General features: G+C 47.7%; 6 protein-coding genes across 6 annotated transcripts; 3 read left to right on the forward strand and 3 right to left on the reverse strand.

Moving 5' to 3' along the window:
* Positions 1-2,358: 2,358 nt before the first annotated feature.
* PCYB_073420 (hypothetical protein) lies at positions 2,359-6,461 on the forward strand (the record flags this gene model as incomplete). The annotated part of the gene is made up of 4 exons (XM_004221739.1): positions 2,359-2,734; positions 2,852-3,034; positions 3,236-6,104; positions 6,335-6,461. 4 exons carry the CDS (start codon positions 2,359-2,361, stop codon positions 6,459-6,461), a joined length of 3,555 nt encoding a protein of 1,184 aa, XP_004221787.1.
* An 815-nt stretch (positions 6,462-7,276) lies between these two features.
* On the forward strand, positions 7,277-10,167 carry PCYB_073430 (NAD synthase; the record flags this gene model as incomplete). The annotated part of the gene is made up of 2 exons (XM_004221740.1): positions 7,277-9,901; positions 10,120-10,167. 2 exons carry the CDS (start codon positions 7,277-7,279, stop codon positions 10,165-10,167), a joined length of 2,673 nt encoding a protein of 890 aa, XP_004221788.1.
* PCYB_073440 (hypothetical protein) lies at positions 10,129-13,188 on the reverse strand (the record flags this gene model as incomplete). Its single annotated transcript, XM_004221741.1, has 1 exon — positions 10,129-13,188. A coding segment is annotated over one exon (3,060 nt), but the record flags the coding sequence as incomplete, so codon positions are not given.
* A 1,480-nt stretch (positions 13,189-14,668) lies between these two features.
* PCYB_073450 (hypothetical protein) lies at positions 14,669-15,847 on the reverse strand (the record flags this gene model as incomplete). Its single annotated transcript, XM_004221742.1, has 3 exons — positions 14,669-14,872; positions 15,014-15,328; positions 15,806-15,847. 3 exons carry the CDS (start codon positions 15,845-15,847, stop codon positions 14,669-14,671), a joined length of 561 nt encoding a protein of 186 aa, XP_004221790.1.
* Positions 15,848-16,922: 1,075 nt separating this feature from the next.
* PCYB_073460 (nuclear movement protein) lies at positions 16,923-17,590 on the forward strand (the record flags this gene model as incomplete). Its single annotated transcript, XM_004221743.1, has 2 exons — positions 16,923-16,965; positions 17,163-17,590. The coding sequence occupies 2 exons, from the start codon at positions 16,923-16,925 to the stop codon at positions 17,588-17,590; spliced, it is 471 nt and encodes a 156-aa protein (XP_004221791.1).
* A 351-nt stretch (positions 17,591-17,941) lies between these two features.
* On the reverse strand, positions 17,942-18,511 carry PCYB_073470 (hypothetical protein; the record flags this gene model as incomplete). Its single annotated transcript, XM_004221744.1, has 1 exon — positions 17,942-18,511. A coding segment is annotated over one exon (570 nt), but the record flags the coding sequence as incomplete, so codon positions are not given.
* Between the last annotated feature and the right edge of the window lie 1,201 nt (positions 18,512-19,712).

Here is a 19,712-nt window from a genome sequence, read left to right on the forward strand (position 1 = left end):
AAAAAAAAAAAAAAAAAAATCTCTTTGCATAAGGCTTTGTACAATTATTCCTTCCACTATGTCTATAAATGCAATTCATTATTTTTTCGTTCTTTCCATCACACTTTTGCGAAATGTACGCATACTGTTCATATGTATATTGCATAAGTGTGGAAATACTCTTTTTTTTTTTTTTTTTGCTTCCTCCAAGCATATATTTGTATATTAATAAAACACATACAGTTTAATTTTTTTTTTTTTTTTTTTTTTTTTTGAACTAGCCCATGGCACATTGTGCGTTGGCTAATTGTACAAAAAGTACGAATGGCCGAAAAAAGAACGTTAAGTCGAGTTTGTTTGCATCGTATTGCGTCGAACTACACGGCATTATATCGCGCTACATCGTTTTGCATTCCATTACGTTCCAATCTTTTCCGCAGGGGATGTGCGCGAAGTGGCCCGGTCGTCTTTATTTTTTCTCAAACGGGCTTTTTTGTGAGTGCCTTTTAAACCCGCACCGCAAATAAAAGGGTTGCACTTTTTTTGTGGATGGCACAGTGTCGACGCGGGGGTTGCGGCACAAATGAGGGCACACTGGAATGTAGGTTTTGCCCACCACATGCACATGTGCCTCTTTAAGTGATATATACACGCGCACATGCGCATGTACATATGTGCAAAATTTTTTCCAATGCGTTCTTTGCCCTCGTCCCTTCAAATGTCAAAATAAGTACACAAATGGCCCACTCGACGAAACTCCGTTTTGGAGTCGCGACCTCGCACTGCGCACGACAAAGAGGGGTTTTACGTTCTACGCAAAATGCTAATTTTTTTTACATACCCGCAAATATATAGTGAAAAATATGCAAAAGTGTGGCTACAAAACAAAGGTAATGTTATCTCTACATGCAGTTCTGTTGTACCAGAATGGAGCAGGTTAGCGTGCAGATATAGCCAATTTTGCATATCTGCGTCGAAAGGGCGTAAAAAAAAAAAAAAAAAACACATGTGCACAAAGGAAGGTAGCATCTTCGAATGTCCTGCGCACCGGTTGTGCACCTCTTAATGTTAGCTTTGAAGCGAACACAGGAAGAAGGACAAAAGGGGGGTAGCAACATCCATGTGGACGAAAAGGTCTACGCCTACATGAAAATGTTAATGAGCATATATATATTTATTCACGCTTAAGTGAACGTTTTCTCCGCATGCCCCTGGGCAGTGAACCGAAGAAACGCATTATCGCATGTCTATTCATAAAAAAAGTACCCGTTTTGCCTGACCAGTTCAAAAAAAAAAAAAAAAGAAAAAGAAACACCCATTTCGCCTGACCGGTTCACAATTTTTTTTCCCATAATGAATGTAGCTAGCACCGTTCATACAACATCGGAAATGGATTATGCGCAACATAAAAAGGCTTTTCACTGATCGAGGGAGCGTGTTGACGCTTTTAAGCACGTTCATTCGTATGAGAGCGTCTACACGAGAACGTATTCCACTATGAATGCCCCATTTCCCCCTTTGTTCTGCCCTAAAATGGGCCAACATGATGTCATACAAATTTTGCAAACAGCCAAATGGTTGTTCAAGCTAAAAAAAAAAAAAAAATACGCAAATATGTGTAAATGTGTGCACACACATGCGACCAATTTAATTGCAACCAGGAAAGGTGCCACAATTCCTTCTTCACGAAAACAGTTCATTCTACATTTAAGAGGTGTAAAAAAATAAAGTGTCCTCCTCGAATTAGGCTCCCCCATTTTTAACAAAGATTTGCTTTCGTGCGAGCGCAATCCTTTTGATGTGCTCCAAAAAAAAAAAAAACTTAAGAGAGTCGTCTTTGCACGCGCTTTTAATTTTTACGTGGAAGACACGACCACGCTGCAGCAGTTGCAATTTGTTCTGTTATGTTACGTTATGATGTGCGCCGCCTTGACGGTTTTTCTTAACACGCTGAACGTTCCTTTTTTTTTTCTCCAAATTGTGCGTGTAATTTTTTCGCCCACGCGGCGCCCCATTTTGCGTTTTCTCCTTGCGCTTTGAGGTGCCCCGTGGTTGTAAGGACACACGCACACACGGAGTACACCTTATGAGTGAGTCACTTTAGGAGAACCGCTTGTCCGTCACTCGCAGCATAGTATGCGCATATTTTTGATTTTATTTTTCTCTTCAGCTGTAAATCTCTTCTTTTAATATTCATATTTCGCCACTTCGAATCATTTGTCCCTCTTTCAATAAGGTGTTTCCCCTCGCAGGGACAGCACCCAGGGGTGGCCGTGTTTATGAGACGTCGTCTACCACTCGAATGTCTCCCGTGCATATTGCTTCCCCTTTACGTTGCATATTTCCCTTTTTTTTTTCTCATCCCTTGCCCCTTTAAAGATGGCGAAATCCACAGATTTTAAAAACTTATTTTTGTTGAATTCAATTCATTCGCTAATTTTACTGATCTTTATGGAAATTTTTTTCTTCCTTTTGGATGGAATAAACACGTTTGAGTTTATAAACATCCAGGAGAGGATATCTCAAATGATATGGTGCTCCTTCTTTGTCATGCAGATTGGAATTTTAAAAGTAGCCGAGGTGTTTTCCAAAAATGAAAATGGGAAAAAGATTGTCCATGTGCATTATCTGTTCATTATATACGTTTTTTTATTTCCTCTTTCGTCTGCCCTTTTGCTTACGTCCGCCTTGTCCTGGTCGAAGACAATTTATTTCATCTGTATTTTGAGCCTGTCTACATCTGTTAAAATAAAAGGTCTATTATTTATTTGCACAGTTACGTTAATCACTGGGTTCGTACGCTTTTACAGTAGCATGCCAACGTTCCCTATTGCGCTGTGTTTCACTCTGCTTCTGCTTGTTCATATTGTAGTATGTTTCATCGTCCACCTTGAGCTGTACACCCTCGCTAGCCAAATAGCTTACATTAAGAAGAAGCCCCTGCGTGCTTTGGACACCGTGGAGCCCTACTTCCAGGAGCTCGAGAAGAAGGCCATCTTGATAAGGAACAATTTGATATACTGCCAGCAGAACAACATCAGCGTGGATATACTAGGTTTGACTCGAAGGAAAAAAGAAAAAACAAAGCAGCAGAATTGAGTGGCACACGACTGTGTTCCCTGTGCGTTTTGCGCTATGTGGGTGCGCGTCACCACTTCGACGAGTAATCACCCCGCTGTGCAAGTAACATAACCGCGTGACAGCTTCACCGCGTCTCCATTTCACCACTTCACCGCTTCTCCACTTTCACCTGCAGGGAACAACCTGTTCGAGTACGAGGTGAACGACGGAATCAAAAAGATCAAAACGATAAACCAAAGCAAGATAAGGCTGGACCCGTATGGTGACGACCTGACCAGTGTGCAGTGTGAGGCCCCCCTCGACGTGAGCGACGTTAACTGCTCCAGCGTTAACAATTTTGGTATCGGGGAAGAGAAGCAGAACCTGCGGGATGAAAGTGCTTCTTCGTTCCAAAGGGGGGAAGCATTATCGGGGGAACACAAATCTAGGGATCAGACAAGGGTTGGCAAAAGGAAAGGCAGAAGAAGAGTGCATCCTTCGGAGGAGTACCCACAGGTGAACACCTCAGGAGGAGAGCAAAGCGGAATAGTTGATATTCACAGACCAAATCGCACAAAAAGTGCAGGCAAAAATGATCATCTGGGAAATGACTTACCCCAGGTGAAGCATCTACCCTCACGAAGGCATCGAAGTGGACTCTCAAAAAAGAACCTATCCAATTTGAACAGCACAAACGGAAGAGAATTTGGAGACAAACTAGACAGGGCACAGCCTCAATATTATGGAGAGACGTACAAAAAGGAGATGGTTCAGAGGCACTTCAGCTTGCTGCGAAGTGGACTAGGGAAATTTCATAGGAGAAGGAACATTATACTCTCCGAAGAATTGAAGAAAAAAATTACGTACATATATTTTGACAGAGATGGGAAGGTTAAGCTGTCCCATATTATTCCCCTATATGTGCTGGAGAGACACAACTTGAGTAACATCTCGGGGTACCTGAGGAGCGACCACGCGTCCTCCAGAAATGGGAACCACTATAAGATGCTCGCTCTGTTGAAGGAATACCCGGGGCTGAAAATAGGGGGCCTGACCGACCAGGGGGTGCTTCACCTGAATTCGTTGGGGGGATTACGCAAGGGGAGGGGCAAGGGGCGCGACACCCGCACTAGATACAACGCCCGCACTAGCTCCAACGCCCACACTCGCAAACACAGCAGTGCCTGCCTCGTCGGAAGTGACCGAAACAGCCGAGAGGAAGGCGAACTTCACGTTTTCAAATCCGATGTGCTGAGAACAGAGGGGAAGAGGAACGCCTCTAATTACAACCATGGCTCGTTTTGCACATCGATGGGAGGGTCCAGTAAAAAGGGGGATCACGGTCAAGTGGCAGACCAGGGCCGAAATAGTGCCAGGATGTTTTACCTCATCCCATCAGCTAAGGCAGAGAGCGGTGGAGCGAAACGGAACAAAGACCCAAATTTTAAGGCGAAGAAAAAGGGGAATCACCCTTCTCAGCCCCAATCTGCTAGCAGCAGCGGTGATGGGAGTACGATCTCTGTGAAGAACAAGTCCCTATTTCATGTAAATACATCGATAAAAAAAGACAAATATATTATCCAACTGCAGGAGTCAAGTGATGATAGTATGTCCACCTCGAACAACGTATTCTACATTGACGACGTTGTGGATGGCTCCTCCGGCACGGAGATGGGGGAGGATAGCGGAGATGGCACTGCCAACTGTGGCACATCTTCTGATGAGAGCGTTCATGCGGGATGGAGGAACAGGCGGGGCGGGAGAGGCAACAAGGTTGGCGACGCGGGGGGTGCGGCCAACATGGGAGATGTGGGCAACAAGGCTGTCGACGCGGGGGGTGCGGCCAACATGGGAAACGCGGTTTGTTTGGTTAGCGCGACCGGGGAGAGGCGTAGAGAGGCTCCCCCCCCAGCGGAACGGCCAAAGGGCGCGAACAAAATGGAGAAGAAAAAAAGCAGCTGCTATTACGGGACAAAACTATCACTGAAAAAAAAGAAGAAGAAAAAAGAAAGCCACTACGAGGTAGCGTTTCGAAAGGAATTTCTCCTCCAATTTTATGATGTCATTTCGAAGGATGGTACGAATGAACTATACGGGGAGAATAAGCAGAGGCGTCGCCCTTGGAAAGGGTTTCTCTCTTTTGTGAATCTACTGGGGAGTCTTTTCAGGGTTGCAAGGTGGGGGGTTTCAAAGTCCGGGGTTGTAAAGTCTGGGGTTGCAAAGTCCGGGGTTGCAAAGTGGGGGTACGCGTCCCGTGCAGGGGGGGGGAAATACTGGGTTCAATATAACGAGGCCCTTTCCACAGCAGAGTGGAGACAGGACATTAGGGACAGCGAGTTGGATTACATATTAAAATATAAAAGCTTTACCAAGTGGTACACATATTGGGTGAGGAGCGTCCTGTTCCGTTACTACAAGAGCACCCATTTTTTCTCCCTTCTGTTATTGTTGCTAAACGTGTTCACGGTGTTTCTACAGATGCAGATATTTTCCCTCATAGTCCGAGAGGATCATGAGGGGGTAAGATCTCCAAATCCGTTTTACACTCAGAAGCCACTATTCACGGGGACGAAGTTTAATCTAAGCAACACAATCGATGAGCCCATTTTTTATCGATTCCTTTGGGTGAGGATACCCATGCAGGTAGCTTTAAATGTGCTCCTAATGGTACCATCCTTCGTCGTGAAGAATTATAGGCATGTTAATTGGCTGAACGTGTGTTCCACTCTCAACTGCCTTGTTAATATTTTCTTCGGGGCGATAGACATTACGTACTCACTCAACAGTAGGGTGTATAATATGGAGGAGCTGTACCCTGTGCTGAACCACTACAACATATTTGACCTCTTTCTGGTTGGGAAGCTAACGACAAGTATTTTTTTAATCCCCTTTGTGACAAATTTTAATGACTTCAAGACGAACGCTTTGGTTTCTCTCAGCTGCGTCTGCTACATTGCCACTTTTTACAGCGCCTTCAATCCCTTTTCCTTTTCCATCAAGCTGATGTACATCACCAATTTTGTGCTCCTCATCGCGACGGCCGCGTCGACTGTGTATTATTCGGGGTACGGCCGCGCGGCGATTTGCAGTGCGATTTGCGGTGCGATTTGCGGTGCGATTTGCAGGGCGATATCCTGCAAGGCGATATCCTGCACAGCGATGTCCTGCAGGGCGATATCCTGCTCGACGCTCACCCCTGCGTCATACTCCTGCACTTCACCACCACACTGCGCCACAACACTGCACCACCACACTTCACCGCCACACTGCACCACCGCACCGCCCCCCTTCTCAGGCTGATCGCCAAATCACGCAAGATGCTCTTCGTCAAGTACGTGCTGCCCTACTTCATATACCTCACCTTCCTGAACACGGACCCGAGCATCCAGATGGAGATAAAGGAGAAGCGGCGGGCAGGGTAGCACCCCTCCGCCATCGCCCCTCAGCACATCGCCCCTCCGCACATCGCCCACTTTTGCACCCCGTTGTGCACGCCATGGGGGGGAGGCCACGCAACAATGTTCGTGTGTATTTCACAAAGAAGAGAAAAAAAAAGGAAAAAAAGAAAAAGGCCCATCGTAATGATTTTTCCCTCGCCAAGCCATTTGTTCACTTTGTGTGACTAGCCTTTTTTTTCTTCTTCTTCTTCTTCTTCTTCTTCTCCCCACGGAGAGCGCTTTCACCGAATTGAGAGTTCCCCTCTAGATCGTTCAGCCTCTTCCTGCCAGTGCTAAGTGTGCTGTGCTGCTCGACCCCTCTGTGTTGCTTTCCTGTGCTGCTAACCTGTGCTGCTCTCCTGTGCGACTCGCCCACACGTCGACTGGCCAACACCGTGTAAGCCACCACGATTGGTGTCCCCCTGTTTGTGCCTCCGAACCCTCCGAACCCTCCGAACCCTCCGAACCCTCCGAACCCTCCGAACCCTACGAACCCTACGAACCATCCAGACTGTGCACTGTGTGAGGGTTACCGAAGAGAGGTAACTGGTCCCGGTTCGTTGCCCCCAAGTGAGGTCACTTTGTGTAAATCGAAGATCCTCCTCGGGAGATACCAAAGCGCGCGGACACCAAAGCGCTCGGACACAAAAGCGCTCGGATACCAAAGCGCTCGGATACCAAAGCGCTCGGATACAAAAGCACTCGTTGTGCTCAAAGGGGTGGTCGCAAAACAGGTGCGAAGTGAAGGAGGAACAAGGCAGTTTGGTTATCTCTCCCTTTGCTTCTTTCCCCCGTGGAGCATGGAGAAAAGGACTAACTTGGGTCTGAGCTGTTGCTCCATATCATCTATCCCGCTGGACTACGAAGAAAACAAGCGGAAGATCATCGAGAGTATAAAAAGATGCAAAGAGTTAAAGTGCACAGTTCGAGTCGGTGGTGAATTGGAACTGTGCGGGGTGAGCTGCAAAGACTGCTTCAAAGAGGTCGAAGACATGCACGAAAATTGTTGGTACTATTTAAGCGAACTGATGAAGGAGAAATGTATGGATGGACCCCTCATGGAGAGCATGCTGTGCTTTGTCAGCATGCCTGTGTATTTCAAGAAGAAGCTGTACAGCTGCCAAGTAGTTATTTATAGGAACAAAATTATTTTGCTGTCTCCGAAGGAGTGCCTAAGTGATGAGGAGAGGAAGTACTTCGCTCCTTGGTCGACGTTGGGAAAGGGGTATATCCAGCAGGGGGTCGAAGATGCTGGAGAGACGGGAGCAGAAGAAGGGATCCCTTCCATCGCCCATTCGAAGCCCATCCAGTTTAATGACTCCAGCGTCCAGGTTCTCGGCAACAGTCTGCATACATACGCACTTCCTAAGTGTGTCCAGGAGGTAACAAATCAGACAGAGACCTACATCGGGAGGGCACTAATACAGCTAGGTGACGTATCTATTGGACATGTCTTTTTGGATGACTTGATCCAAGTAGAGAGGGGTGTGCTGGTCGATGATCGGGTTGAGCATTTTAACCGTCACGGTTCAGTACACTTGGTGGGGGGTGGTGGGATAAGCGGTTTCTTTAACAGTGACAGCGCTAGTGGAGAGATTCCCCGTTTTTTTGAGGAGGATCCCGTAAAGCTAAAGCTGAGCATGCGGGAAGGAGATGTTTGCATCTCTGTGGGGGATGATGCCAAGGTGCCTCTCAACCAAATCGATGTCCTCTTTGTAAGTGGCCACGTCACCAACGAGTTGCAGCTTTTTAAAAAGTACTTCATCCAGATGATGCAGTTAACTAAGTTGTATCCCCATATGGTCCTCAGTTATAATACCAATTCTGGGTGCGATAATTATTTTTACAAATACGATGGGTTTTCTTTTTTGAGTCAGAACAACCAAGTGTTGACTAAGAACGCTAGGTTTACCTTCGATGAGGTGCAAGTTGCATCCGTGAGTGTGTCTCTACGGACGAATTCCCATCCACAGAGGGGAAGTAAAACGAATATACCCATTATCAAAATGGAGAAGTTGGAAAAAATTGTGGAGAGTAAAACAAGTACAGATGGTGGTCACGACGGGGAGTGCATTTTTTCGTACAACAAAGAAATGGAGCTGTTTGTAAAATTTTCGAAGGAAGTCATTTGGGGGAACCTCCCAAAGAGCTTTAACTGGCATATGTACACAAAGAATAACGCAGTGATGTCTACCCTGTTGAGAAAATACCACCCGAGTTCGGAGGATTGGCAGTACCAGTTTGCCAAGCAGACGTGCTCGCTGCATAATGTATATGAGGAGCTGTGCTTTAATGCTGCCATGTTTTTGTGGCACGTTTTGCATTTGACTAATGCCAAGGGATTTATGTTGGCCCTTTCCGGGGGAGTCGATTCAGGGTTCTCCGCGTGCATGGTTTATCTGCTCTCCATAATGATCGAACTGGGGATGAAGGAGAGGGGCATGGCCGCCCCGTGGGGGGGCTCCGGGGATAGCTGCTTGGACCGCCTTCACCAGCTGGATCGTCGTGCCCACCTTGACCGCCTTGCCCAGCTGGACCGCTTCAACACTGAGCAGTTCCACCAAAAGTTGAAGCGGCTGCTAATTGATACCCCCTGCCGGAAGGCGATATGCAACAAGCTACTGAACACGCTGTCTCTGCCCTCCAAGAACAGCAGCGAAAACACCAAGTCGTACGCGGAGCAGCTAAGTACAGCTATAAATTCATACCACAGTGTATACTGCATAGATGACTTGTTTGATTTTTTTAAAACTGCGGGGAAAAAGGCCCTTGGGAAAGAAATGAGGTTTAAAAGCGAAGGAGGAAGCAATTACGAGGATCTATGTCTACAGAATGTACAGTCGAGGTCTAGGCTTCTATTGACCTACTTCTTCTCCCCCCTTATATGCCACAAGAGATATGCCCCCCTCAATCTGCACAACGAATTTCTACTTACCATAGCTACCGGGAATTTGGACGAAACGATAACAGGGTACTACACAAAGTATGACTGCTCTTCAGGGGATATAAATCTGATTGGAAATGTTAGCAAAATATTAATCAAAGAGACCATGTGTTTGTTAGCCAACGATCCGATGTACGATCTGTCCATCTGCAATTCCTTAAATCAGTATCATCCCTCGGCTGAGTTAAAGCCTTTGGATAATACTCAGACTGATGAAGATGACCTGAATTTGAAGTACCTTGAGATTAAGTTGTTGGGTATACTGAAGCATAATTTTTTTTTGGGTCCTTCCTCCATGTTGCATTATTTGTCTAGGTACTTTTGGCCGGAGAGTTTAATGAGTAAAGCTGATTTGTTGGAGAAAGTGAAGACCTTCTTCTCTCGAAATGTGCAGAATGTACACAAGGTACTTATCCTTCCGCCTGCGCTCGTGGGGGAAGCGTGCGGACTGCACCTCTCCTCCTTGGTTAACTTCGCGCGGGTGAACGTGGCTAGGCGGCGCGAATAGTTAGGCGGCGGGAATGGTTAGGCGGCGGGAATGGTTAGGCGGCGGGAATGGTTAGGCGGCGGGAATGGCTAGGGGGTGCGAATGGTTAGGCGGCGCGAATGGCCACGCGGTTGGAATGGCCATGCGGTTGGAATGGCCATGCGGTTGGAAGTAGTTACTCGGCCAGCTGCAGTCGCCGCTTCACCTCATAGGAAGTTACGCTCGAACAGTGCGACTTGGTTCCGGATGATGTCCTCTAGGTTGCCCCCCAAGTTGCCCTCCAAGTTGCCCTCCAGGTTCCCCTCCAAGTTCCCCTCCAAGTTCCCCGCCAAGTTATCCTCCCGCTTGGAGACGGCCTCATTCAGGTAGGTGTCAAAGATGAACTGGTCTTCGTCGCTGAGGTTATGCGTGTCGTCAAAGTTGATAGAAGTGTTTAGAATTCTTTGGCTGATTAGTCGCTGGTCGCGCGCGTCGGCAGTTGTGCTGTGCGTTACATCCTTCGCTGCACCGTTCGCCGTGCCGCCCACACCGCGCACACCGCGCACACCGGCCACACCGCCCAACCCGCTGACCTTCCTGCGCGGTGCCAACTTCCCCCCTTTTGCCTCTCCCTGCACTTTACCCCTCAACAGTGTCCCCGTTTCGTTAAACGTGTTTTTTTCCTTGTGTATACTAATACCGACCAGCTGACCCGCATTTCTAGTGTCCTCCCCGGAGTGAACTTTCTTCTTGAAGGTACCTTGGGGACTCCCCTTGGATGTACTTGAAATTGATTCGACGCTGGGATTACTTTCCTTTTTGTTGGGGACCCTTTGGGATTGCTTTGGCTTTGCGTCTCTGCGTTGGCTCGTCAGGGGCCCCTTCTTGGCAGCACGGGTCGCTGGGTCTGGCCGCCTGAGCTTCGTCCCGCCGCGTAGACCAGCGCAGGTTATGCTAGCGGTGGCCATATTAGCGGTGGCTGTGTCTGTGTCTCTTTCTGTGACTGTGTCTGTGGTGGCCCTCCCCACGGAAGCTCCCCTCTGGCTTCTCCCCGCTTGATGGCCCTCCCAACCGCGCGGACTGCTTCCCCGGGGAACAAATGCCGCCCCTCCCCCATTCGCCTCTCCCCCGTTCGCCTCTCCCCCATTTTGCAAGTCACTCCCAGTCAGGTCCCACCTGGACATGCTTCCACGCAAATTCGAACTAACTGTAGAAAAATTATCAACAAAATGGGAATTTAAAACGTTGTTTCTGTGATTTGGGTGGTCACTTATGTTGGTCCTTAGTTGGATATCATTATATGGATACCCCCCCGCTTGGAGATCTGCACGCAGATGGTCCTGATGGAGCGTCCCTTCCATTTTATGACCTCCGAGAGGGGATGAAATGGACGTATCATCCCCTTGGTGGAGCTGATCTAAGTACACGCAGTTATTATATTCACTGTGAATTGGTTTTCGCTGTTCGTAGTGTTGCTCCGCTTGGTGGTGTTGCTCCGCTTGGTAGTGTTCCTCCGCTTCGTCATTTGTGTAGGCCTCCCCTTGTCTTGGAGACGGCTGCGCATCTGCGTACACTTGCTCATTTTCGCGAAAGAGAAGCTCCATCAATGGGTTGTCTCCGGTTCGTCCGATTAATGGGTTGTCTCCAGCCCGTTCGATTAATGGGTTGTCTCCGGTTCGTTCGATTAAAGGATTTTCTCCAGCCCGTTCCATCATCCGATGCGCTCCGCGAGGTGGTGCTTCCCCCCGTGTTGACGTCGCTTCCTCCACATCCCCTTCACAACTAAAACTGAACGCCCTAACCGACTGCACCATTTTTTTAATAGAGTTGAGTGTCTCCAATTGGGCTTTTTTCAGCCTTAGTATGTCTTGGTCCATCTGAGGGGTGGACCCTAGTTTTTGTATTTGATCTGTGTAGTCGGAGTCCCACAAGTGATCGAGGTGGGTAGTACTCGCGGAAGAGGCACCACTGGAGGGGCAGCTGTTCGAGTGGCAGCTGTTAGAGTGAGATCTGTTAGAGTGGGAGCTGTTAGAGTGGGCTGGGCTGCAACCCCCCTGAGCGAATAACTTAATTCCTAAATCTGGGTAAAATTTTTTTTCTTTGAATTCCTTCCTGCGCACAGGGGGAAGGTCCTCCAGGAGATCCGTCCTGATGTTAATCGTATCCATAATGGGAGAAAATACTTCGTTCCTCTTCTTCAACTCTTGTGCAAAGTAATCTATGGTGCTCTCTCCTGTGGATGCTGACCTTCCGGTCGAGATTGTCATGCGATCACTGTCACTGCCATTGTTACGTGAATAAAAATGATCGCAGCTTCTTTTCTTTTTTGTCCACGAGGGGGGCTTTCCTGGGTGGTTAGCATCCCATTTGCCTCTCCACTTGTCTGAACCTTTTTGTGTGCCCCTTTTCCCTTTACGCCTCATCGAATGAGAGGAGACGGCACCAAACTCGCACTCGCTGGAGAGTATACTTAGCAGACTGCTATACTCTCCACTACTACTAAGGCAATCTCCACGAAAAATTGTGTCCTCTCTAAATTGACTCGATCTATGTGGTTCATTTGAGGCACTCCATTTGTCCAAATATGTATGTCTGTTCCTTTGTTTAGTTGTTCCATGGTGGTATCTAGGGTTAGAGGGGTGTCTATCCTTATGTTGGGTTACTCTCCTATTGTGCTTGCCCCATTTAGTGTATTGCCCACCTGAGGAAAAACCATTACTGTGGATTAGGTCTAGCGAGGGGTACTTTCCTTCACTGCTGTGCATGTAGGAAGGGCCCGTGTCGCTATAGGGGCTACCTAGATGGTTCTTATTCACATCGGAAAAAAAGGTATGTCCTCCTCTTTCCTTCATCCTTTTATCCATTTTATCAGTACTTGTTTGTTTTAATTTTGAGTGATCCTTTTTGCTACTCCGTTGGTGAGAGGCGCATCGATTTGTTTCTTCCCCATGTGGGTCACACTCGTTACGCGTCGGTTCTTCGTTTGACTTTATGTGCACCCCGCTGGGGGGTGTAGTGGTGGTAGTGTCGGGAGCGGCGGGGGCGGACTTGCGCGCCGGGGGACCGTTGTTCTTCCCGGTCCTCATCCGTTGCAACCTTTGCTGATACTCAACTTTGACTTTGTCTAAGTTTTTGGACTTCAAGCTGTTTCTCTTCTGCTCCATTTCTTCCTTGGTGAGTTTATATTTGTCCAAGTCGTTCTGATAACTATTCCATTCGTTTGCGTGTTTGGCCTGGCTAGCCATTTTGGCATTTTTCCCTTTGGCATTTTTTTTTTTTTTCTTGTCAACATGTTCATACATTTTTTTTTCCTTCTCACCAAAGGCATTCGTGGCTTGTTGAGATTTCTCTTTAACATTTCGCTATTCCATTGTATTCCCTTTTTTTTAATGATTATTTTTGGTGGGTCTTTTTCGTTCTCCTCGCCTTCGATGTGTTCGTTTTTCCGTTGGAATGCATTGTCCTCCGCATGCGACTCCGCCTCCGCCTGCTCGCCTTCCGCACTTGGTCCGCTTCTCCCACTTCTCCCACTTCGCCCACTTCTCCCACTTCTCCCACTTCTCTCACTTGGCCCGCTTTCCCCCTCCTGGTTTTGTTTTTTTTTTCCCTTTTTGGCATTTTTTATGGCGTTTTCAAAAAAGTCTTCCACCAGGGAGTCATAGCTACTCCCGTCGTCGTTCGCGTTTTTTTTCATTCGAGCAAGAGTGCCTTCAGGACAACTATCTGCCTCCTCGCCGTTAAGCAAAATGGGGTCCTCCAATTGGTAATCTTTTGGGTAACTAAATAGTGGGTCTTCCGTTCGGTTGGCAGTTCGACGCATGGAGTTTTCCCTCGATGGGTTACCTCCCCTTCTAGCTTTGTAACATCTTACCGTCCCAGCGGACACATCGCTGTGCTGGCTTTCGTCGGACGGCGTCATTGTGATGGTACTTTTTGGAGTGGGTTTCCGCTTGGGGGAAGCGAGGTGCAAAGAGCAAAGTCGAACCTACATGTGTAACGCTCACGCGTGTGTGTTTTCCGCGTCATGCTTCCCACTTGCGCGGAGAAAAGTCGCCTAACGAATTCACGACTGTTTAATGCGATTAGGGAAGCGGTGAAATTTTTTCAAAAATTTACAAAAAAAATGGGGAGTTTTTTTTTTTTTCTCTTTTTTTGGCTTCCCATATGTGCCTGTTTGGAAGAACAAAGGTGAAAGATGTGCACGCACAAATAAAAAAAAAAAAAAAAAAAATACAAACGGGTATGCGCGGAGAGGTACCTTGGTACACATATCCACGCGAGCTAATTAATCTCCCCAATGGGTGTGAACAAACCTCGAGAGGGACTCAGGAGGGACTCAAGCGGGTAGTTAGGACCCCGCTAGGGCAATCAAAACGGAGGGGGAAAAAAAGAACGCACACGGGAATGCCACACATGCGAACGACACACATAAGAATGATATACATGCGAATGATACACACGCGAACGACACATATGTGTATATGCACACACGAGACCCACGAGCGTTCTCCAATCGTCGAGTAAAGGTGAAGTTAACCCTTCGGGGGGTGGGGCGTTGTCTTTCCTTCGTCCCTCACGGTGTTTTCTCCGATAAGCGAACTCGAGTCGAGCAGCCATTCCGTTTTCTTCTTCTCTGCTTTTTCACGAGGGGGTAAAGGTGCTTTTAATTTTGGGGGTAACTACTCGGGGTAACTGCTTATAGTAACTACTCGGGGTAACTCATGGGGGTTACTTTTTCCAGCCTTTTAGTTACGCACCCGTTTGGACGTATTCACCAGCGCGTCACTTGTTGGGGTCCTGTTCCTTGTGCTCCGCGTGGCGCTTCTTATCCGTTTGGCTTTTGTCGTCCCTTTCTGCCTTATCCACTTGCTCCTTGTTCGTTTTCATTTTTTTTTTTCTCTTTCCGATGAGGGGCTGGTCCACGTTCGCAATTTCGATCACGTCTGTCGGTTTGAATTTTGTGTTGCACGCTATGCACGCGTTTTCCTGCGATGGGAAGCAGAGGTGAGTCACAGAAGGGAGAAAGGATGTAACAAATAAGTAGCAAAGTGTGCGGGGAAATCACGTCCTCCATGTGAGTTGGTCTATCCCATCCGCCTATCCACCTCGATTCAAAGCTGTACCTACCTTGGCTATGTTCACGTGACTGAAAACCTTTTTGGAGAACACGCAGCCGCAGGAGAAGAGACACATAGCCCCGGAGGAGGGGTTAATAATCTCATTAGAGATGGAGCATACCAACTTATTTTCTTCGTTTAATTTGTTTTTGCAGAGCACCAAGTCTTTAAGGGATCCGATGTGAGCAAACGCTTCGTAGCGCGAGTCGTCCATTTTGCGTTTCTTCTTCTTTTTGCCTTGCCTGTCCAAAATGAGGCTCAAGACGTGCTCCGTGTTGTAGAGGTAGCCGAAGCGGCAGCAGAAGAAGGGTTCCTTGAGCGATTCCTACGGGGGGCGGTGAGGATGGCGGTGAGGATGGAGATGAGGATGGAGGCGAGAATGACGATGAGAGTGGAGGCGAGAATGGCTATGAGAATGACTGCGTGGGAGGTCTACTCCCTCTAGTGGCAATTCACGGGTGGGAAGGCGCGGACAAACAGGAAATGCCCCGCAAAATGGGCAATCCGCGCGGCTCTCCGATGTACTCTCCGATATACTCTCCGCTACGCTATCCGCCACACTATCCGCCGCACTATCCGCCGCACTACCCGCCGCACTACCCGCCGCACTACCCGCCGCACTACCCGCCGCACTACCCGCCGCACTATCCGCTGTCCCCACCTGCGAGATCGCGCAGTGACTCATGTAATGCTCCTTCAGCTCCTTCTTGTTGCTCCTGCACTGGTTCACCGTCACGAGCGTGTTTTTGCCGTAGCCCAGGCTCCCCGTGCTTTCATTCAGTCGCTTGTGCTTCATTCGAACCAAGTCCACCCGCTGGGGCAAACTACCTCCGTCTCCCCCCATTTTGGATTCGCAGTCCTTCTACCGGGGGGGGGGTTAAAAGGGGCCAAAAAAACGTTTATCACTTTGGGGCTCCTTAACTGGGGTGAGCTTTTCACGTGCGGGGGTACGTTACATTCGTATGTGCTGGGGGAACCTTCGTGAAAAAAAAAAAAAAAAAGAATAGCAAAAAGGGTACCAAAAAGGATGACAAAAAGGATAACAAATGGGATACCAAAAAGGAGTAACAAAAAAGGACTACAAACGAGTGTTACAAACGAGTGTTACAAAAAAGAGCATCAAGGGGGGTATGTCCTCTGCTCCCTGTCCGCGCAGTACCCCATGTATGTGTCCTTTCCCAATGTGCTGCTTTGTACGTCGCTCGCCCGCTTCGAGAATCCCGTGCAGACGTACCAAGTGAGCGAATAAAATGCATTTACGCAAGTCAGTCGTATGGCTAAACGCTTTCACCTTTCACTTTCGCCCACGTGCGCGTGTTGGAAAGACTGGGGTGACTCCTTTATGTTCGCAAAATGGGCCTTCACTCTGCGCCGTTCAGCGTTATCGGTTGGCTGACGTACCGGTGGGCAATTTTTCCGTCCATTAAACGGCCCACCGTTCAGCAATTTTTTTTTTTTTTTTTCTTATTTTTTTCTATTTTTTTCTTTTTTTCCCAAGGGGCAACTCAACTGAATCGAACTGTGCACGCACGTCACTTTGGCAAAGAAGTGAAGAAGCAAAAGGGAGGGAAGGGCGAACGTTTCGCGCGGTGAGCGTGACTCGCACAGGAGCGAAGTACGAAGTGCGACGAATTAAGCAAACGCGCACGGGTACACGCATACACGCTATTACGTGCAGGCTATTACGTACACCCTCTTACATTAACGCTTTTGCATCCACGCTCACTTCTGCGCGCAGGTGAATACGTGTATGCCTGCACGCTGGTATTGGTATTCCCCCCATGCCGGTGGGCCACCAGGGAATCACCCCAACCAAGCGGTCATTTTTTTTTTCTCACTCCCCCCAAAACTTTTTCAAAATTTTTTGGGACCCCCTCCCCTCTCTTTTCCCTCCTGGAACCATTTTTCAACTCTGCAAAATGGGTGACATTTATACGAAAAGACATAAATATGTAAACAATGGTGAGGTGTTTGAGGGTAGACAATCGATAGTACTTCTGACATGTGCAGATTTGACGAAGAGTGCCTAACCCTTTTCCGCTTCATTCTGTGTTGGAGCAATCCATGTAGATACATATCCCACGGAAAAAGTGCATAGCAGCGACGGTTTTTTTTCTCATTCTTACTGCTTTTGATTTTTCTGCCCTCTGATTATACAGGTGTTGTGATCTACGAATGGGAGCAGAGTATCGACGAGATCAATATTTTCATTAATATGAATTCGAGAGTGGTTAATAAAAAGGACTTAGATATCGAGATTAAAAGTAAGCGAATTCGAATTGGGCTGAAGGGAATGGAAAGCTTTTTGGAGGGGGAACTGTCCGGACTTATCGACGAGGGATGCTCGTACTGGTTTATTGAGGATAAGAATTTACACATACTTTTAACGAAGGTACGAAAGGCAGAAATATGGAGTAGCGTTTTTAAGGGACACAAATGCATTAATGCCATCGATGAGGATAACACGAGGAAGAAAATTCTTTTGGAACGCTTCCAGCATGAGTACCCCACCTTTGATTTTTCTTCAGCCGCGTTTAACGGTCAGGTGCCAGACGCGCGCACCTTTATGGGCGGCGTGAAGTACTAGGTTGGGGAGAAGTAGTACAGCAGGTGTGAAGTAGCAGAGCAGGTGTGAAGTAGTGCAGCAGGTGTGAAGTAGTGCAGCAGGTGTGAAGTAGTGCAGCAGGTGTGTAGTAGTACAGCAGGCGTGAAGTCGTAGAGCAGGTGTGAAGTCGTAGAGCAGGTGTGAAGTAGTGCAGTCGGCGTGAAGTACTACGGTTGGTGGGACACCACGCGGGGAAAAAAATCACACGCCTGCAAAGGTAGCGCCAGCCGCTTTTTTACTATATTTTTTTTTTTGTGATGCTGTGCGTATTTGTATAATACATCAGTTATGCAAGCCACTGTGGGGGGATTCGCCCTCACTCTAGGCAGTACGGCCTGCCAACTTCTCTAACAGAGTACTCCTTCGCTCAAAGAGAGCCTTCGCATGGGTGTCCTCCGCATTCTGCTTGGTGAGGGCAGTTCTTATATTATTGGCCTGCTGTAACTTCAACGCCTTTCTGCAATTAGTGAAGTTCAAAAAGCTGTGCATGCACGTACCCTCTCGTTCTTGTTCCGTTAAATGGTAATTATTTTTTAAGCATCGAAAGAAAATAGATCCCACTAGTCTACACGGATTTTCTATAGTAGTACTATTGTCCCACATCTTGCTGTACATATCCGCCTTGTATTCCTTTGCATCCAAACTGAGATTATCTTCCAACACGGGTTTCCCATTCACTATGTCATGCCATAACATCTTATCCTTCACATCGATATCTTTATTAATGGATAGTCCAACGATGTTATAATTAGTGAATAAGTTATGTAGGGAGTAGTTCATCTCCATGTTTAGTCTCCTCTTTATGAACCAACTTTTTATTTCCTTTTCGATTGCTGCGATTTCTCCTTTTAGCTTAAACGTGACTTCATCTTCGTTTTGGAGTCTCTCGATGTTGGTGCTCATTTTGACGTGCCTATACAACTGGGTTTATTCCGCTGAGCAGGTGGCCGATTGAGGCTGTGCGTGCGATTCGCTGGGGTAAACAGAGGAAGCTCCTCTCCGACTGCTTAACCTATAGATACACACGTACACGTGTGTGAGTGGGGGGAATTACCCATTCGATTCGCTCGCTGGCTCGCCCGTATGTTTAACCTCGCTTAAAAGATAAGGCGGGGTCCCTTTTAGTAGCCGTTTCGATGTGTAATTGGGGCGGTTACATCGGCAGGGGCGATCGAACATGAGTAACCTGCTCTCGTGATGTTTTGAGCAAGCGATTGTGTTCGTGCGAGGGTATTGCTGCTTTGCGTTGCGTTGCGTTGCTTTGCGTTGCTTTGCGTTGCGTTGCTTTGCGCTGCTTTGTATTGGTTTGCCTTGCGCTGCTTTGTACTGGTTTGTTTTTTTTTTTTTTTTTTTCTCACGGGTTTTGCCCCTTAAAAGGGCTAATTACGTGTCGTGGGGGTGGTACTCTGCGGAGCGAAAACGAGCCATGCGGGATTGCCAAGCTCATTAAAAAAAAAAAAAAACAGCCAACTCGGTTGCTACACAATTTAGTTTTGCCTCAACGGAGTTGCCCCCACGGGGTTACCTCTACGGAATTACCCCCACGGAGTTACCCCTACGGAGTTACCCCCACAGAGTTGCCTTAAAAAAAAGAATTCCCCCTTTTCACCTCTCTATGAAGCAAGAAACGCTTGGAGAACACGCCTCCCCAGGTAGCTGCGTTTAAAGGGGAAAATCCCCTCCCACCAGTGATGGGGTTGATTAGGACCCTTTATACTCTGTGTGCAGTAGGCACGCCCGTGTTAACTCTGCCACGCTGGGTCTTCCTTGGAAATGCTGCCACACGTAGGGAAAGCGTGGAGGAAGGGGGCTTCTTTAAGCTCACAGGTGAGCAGCAGCTTGGTTGAAGAAAGATGAGTCGAGCTTTTGTTCCCCTCGTGTGAGTGAACCCTTTGCCTGTGAAAAGGCGAGAGGAGAGGGAAAACTCACATGGAAGCAGTCACCCTATGTGCCCCTGCAAGCAACTGTTTCGCAGAAGCAGCATATGCACACATAGGGTTACTGATTCTGATCCCTGTTAGCAAAGCGGTCCACATAAAAGCAACGGAGTTCATTTTCTTAGATAATTACCCCATGAGGGTACTTTTTTTTTTTTTGGTTTTTT

This window comes from Plasmodium cynomolgi, chromosome 7 (assembly GCF_000321355.1).
Source record: "Plasmodium cynomolgi strain B DNA, chromosome 7, whole genome shotgun sequence".
NCBI classification, from domain to species: domain Eukaryota; phylum Apicomplexa; class Aconoidasida; order Haemosporida; family Plasmodiidae; genus Plasmodium; species Plasmodium cynomolgi.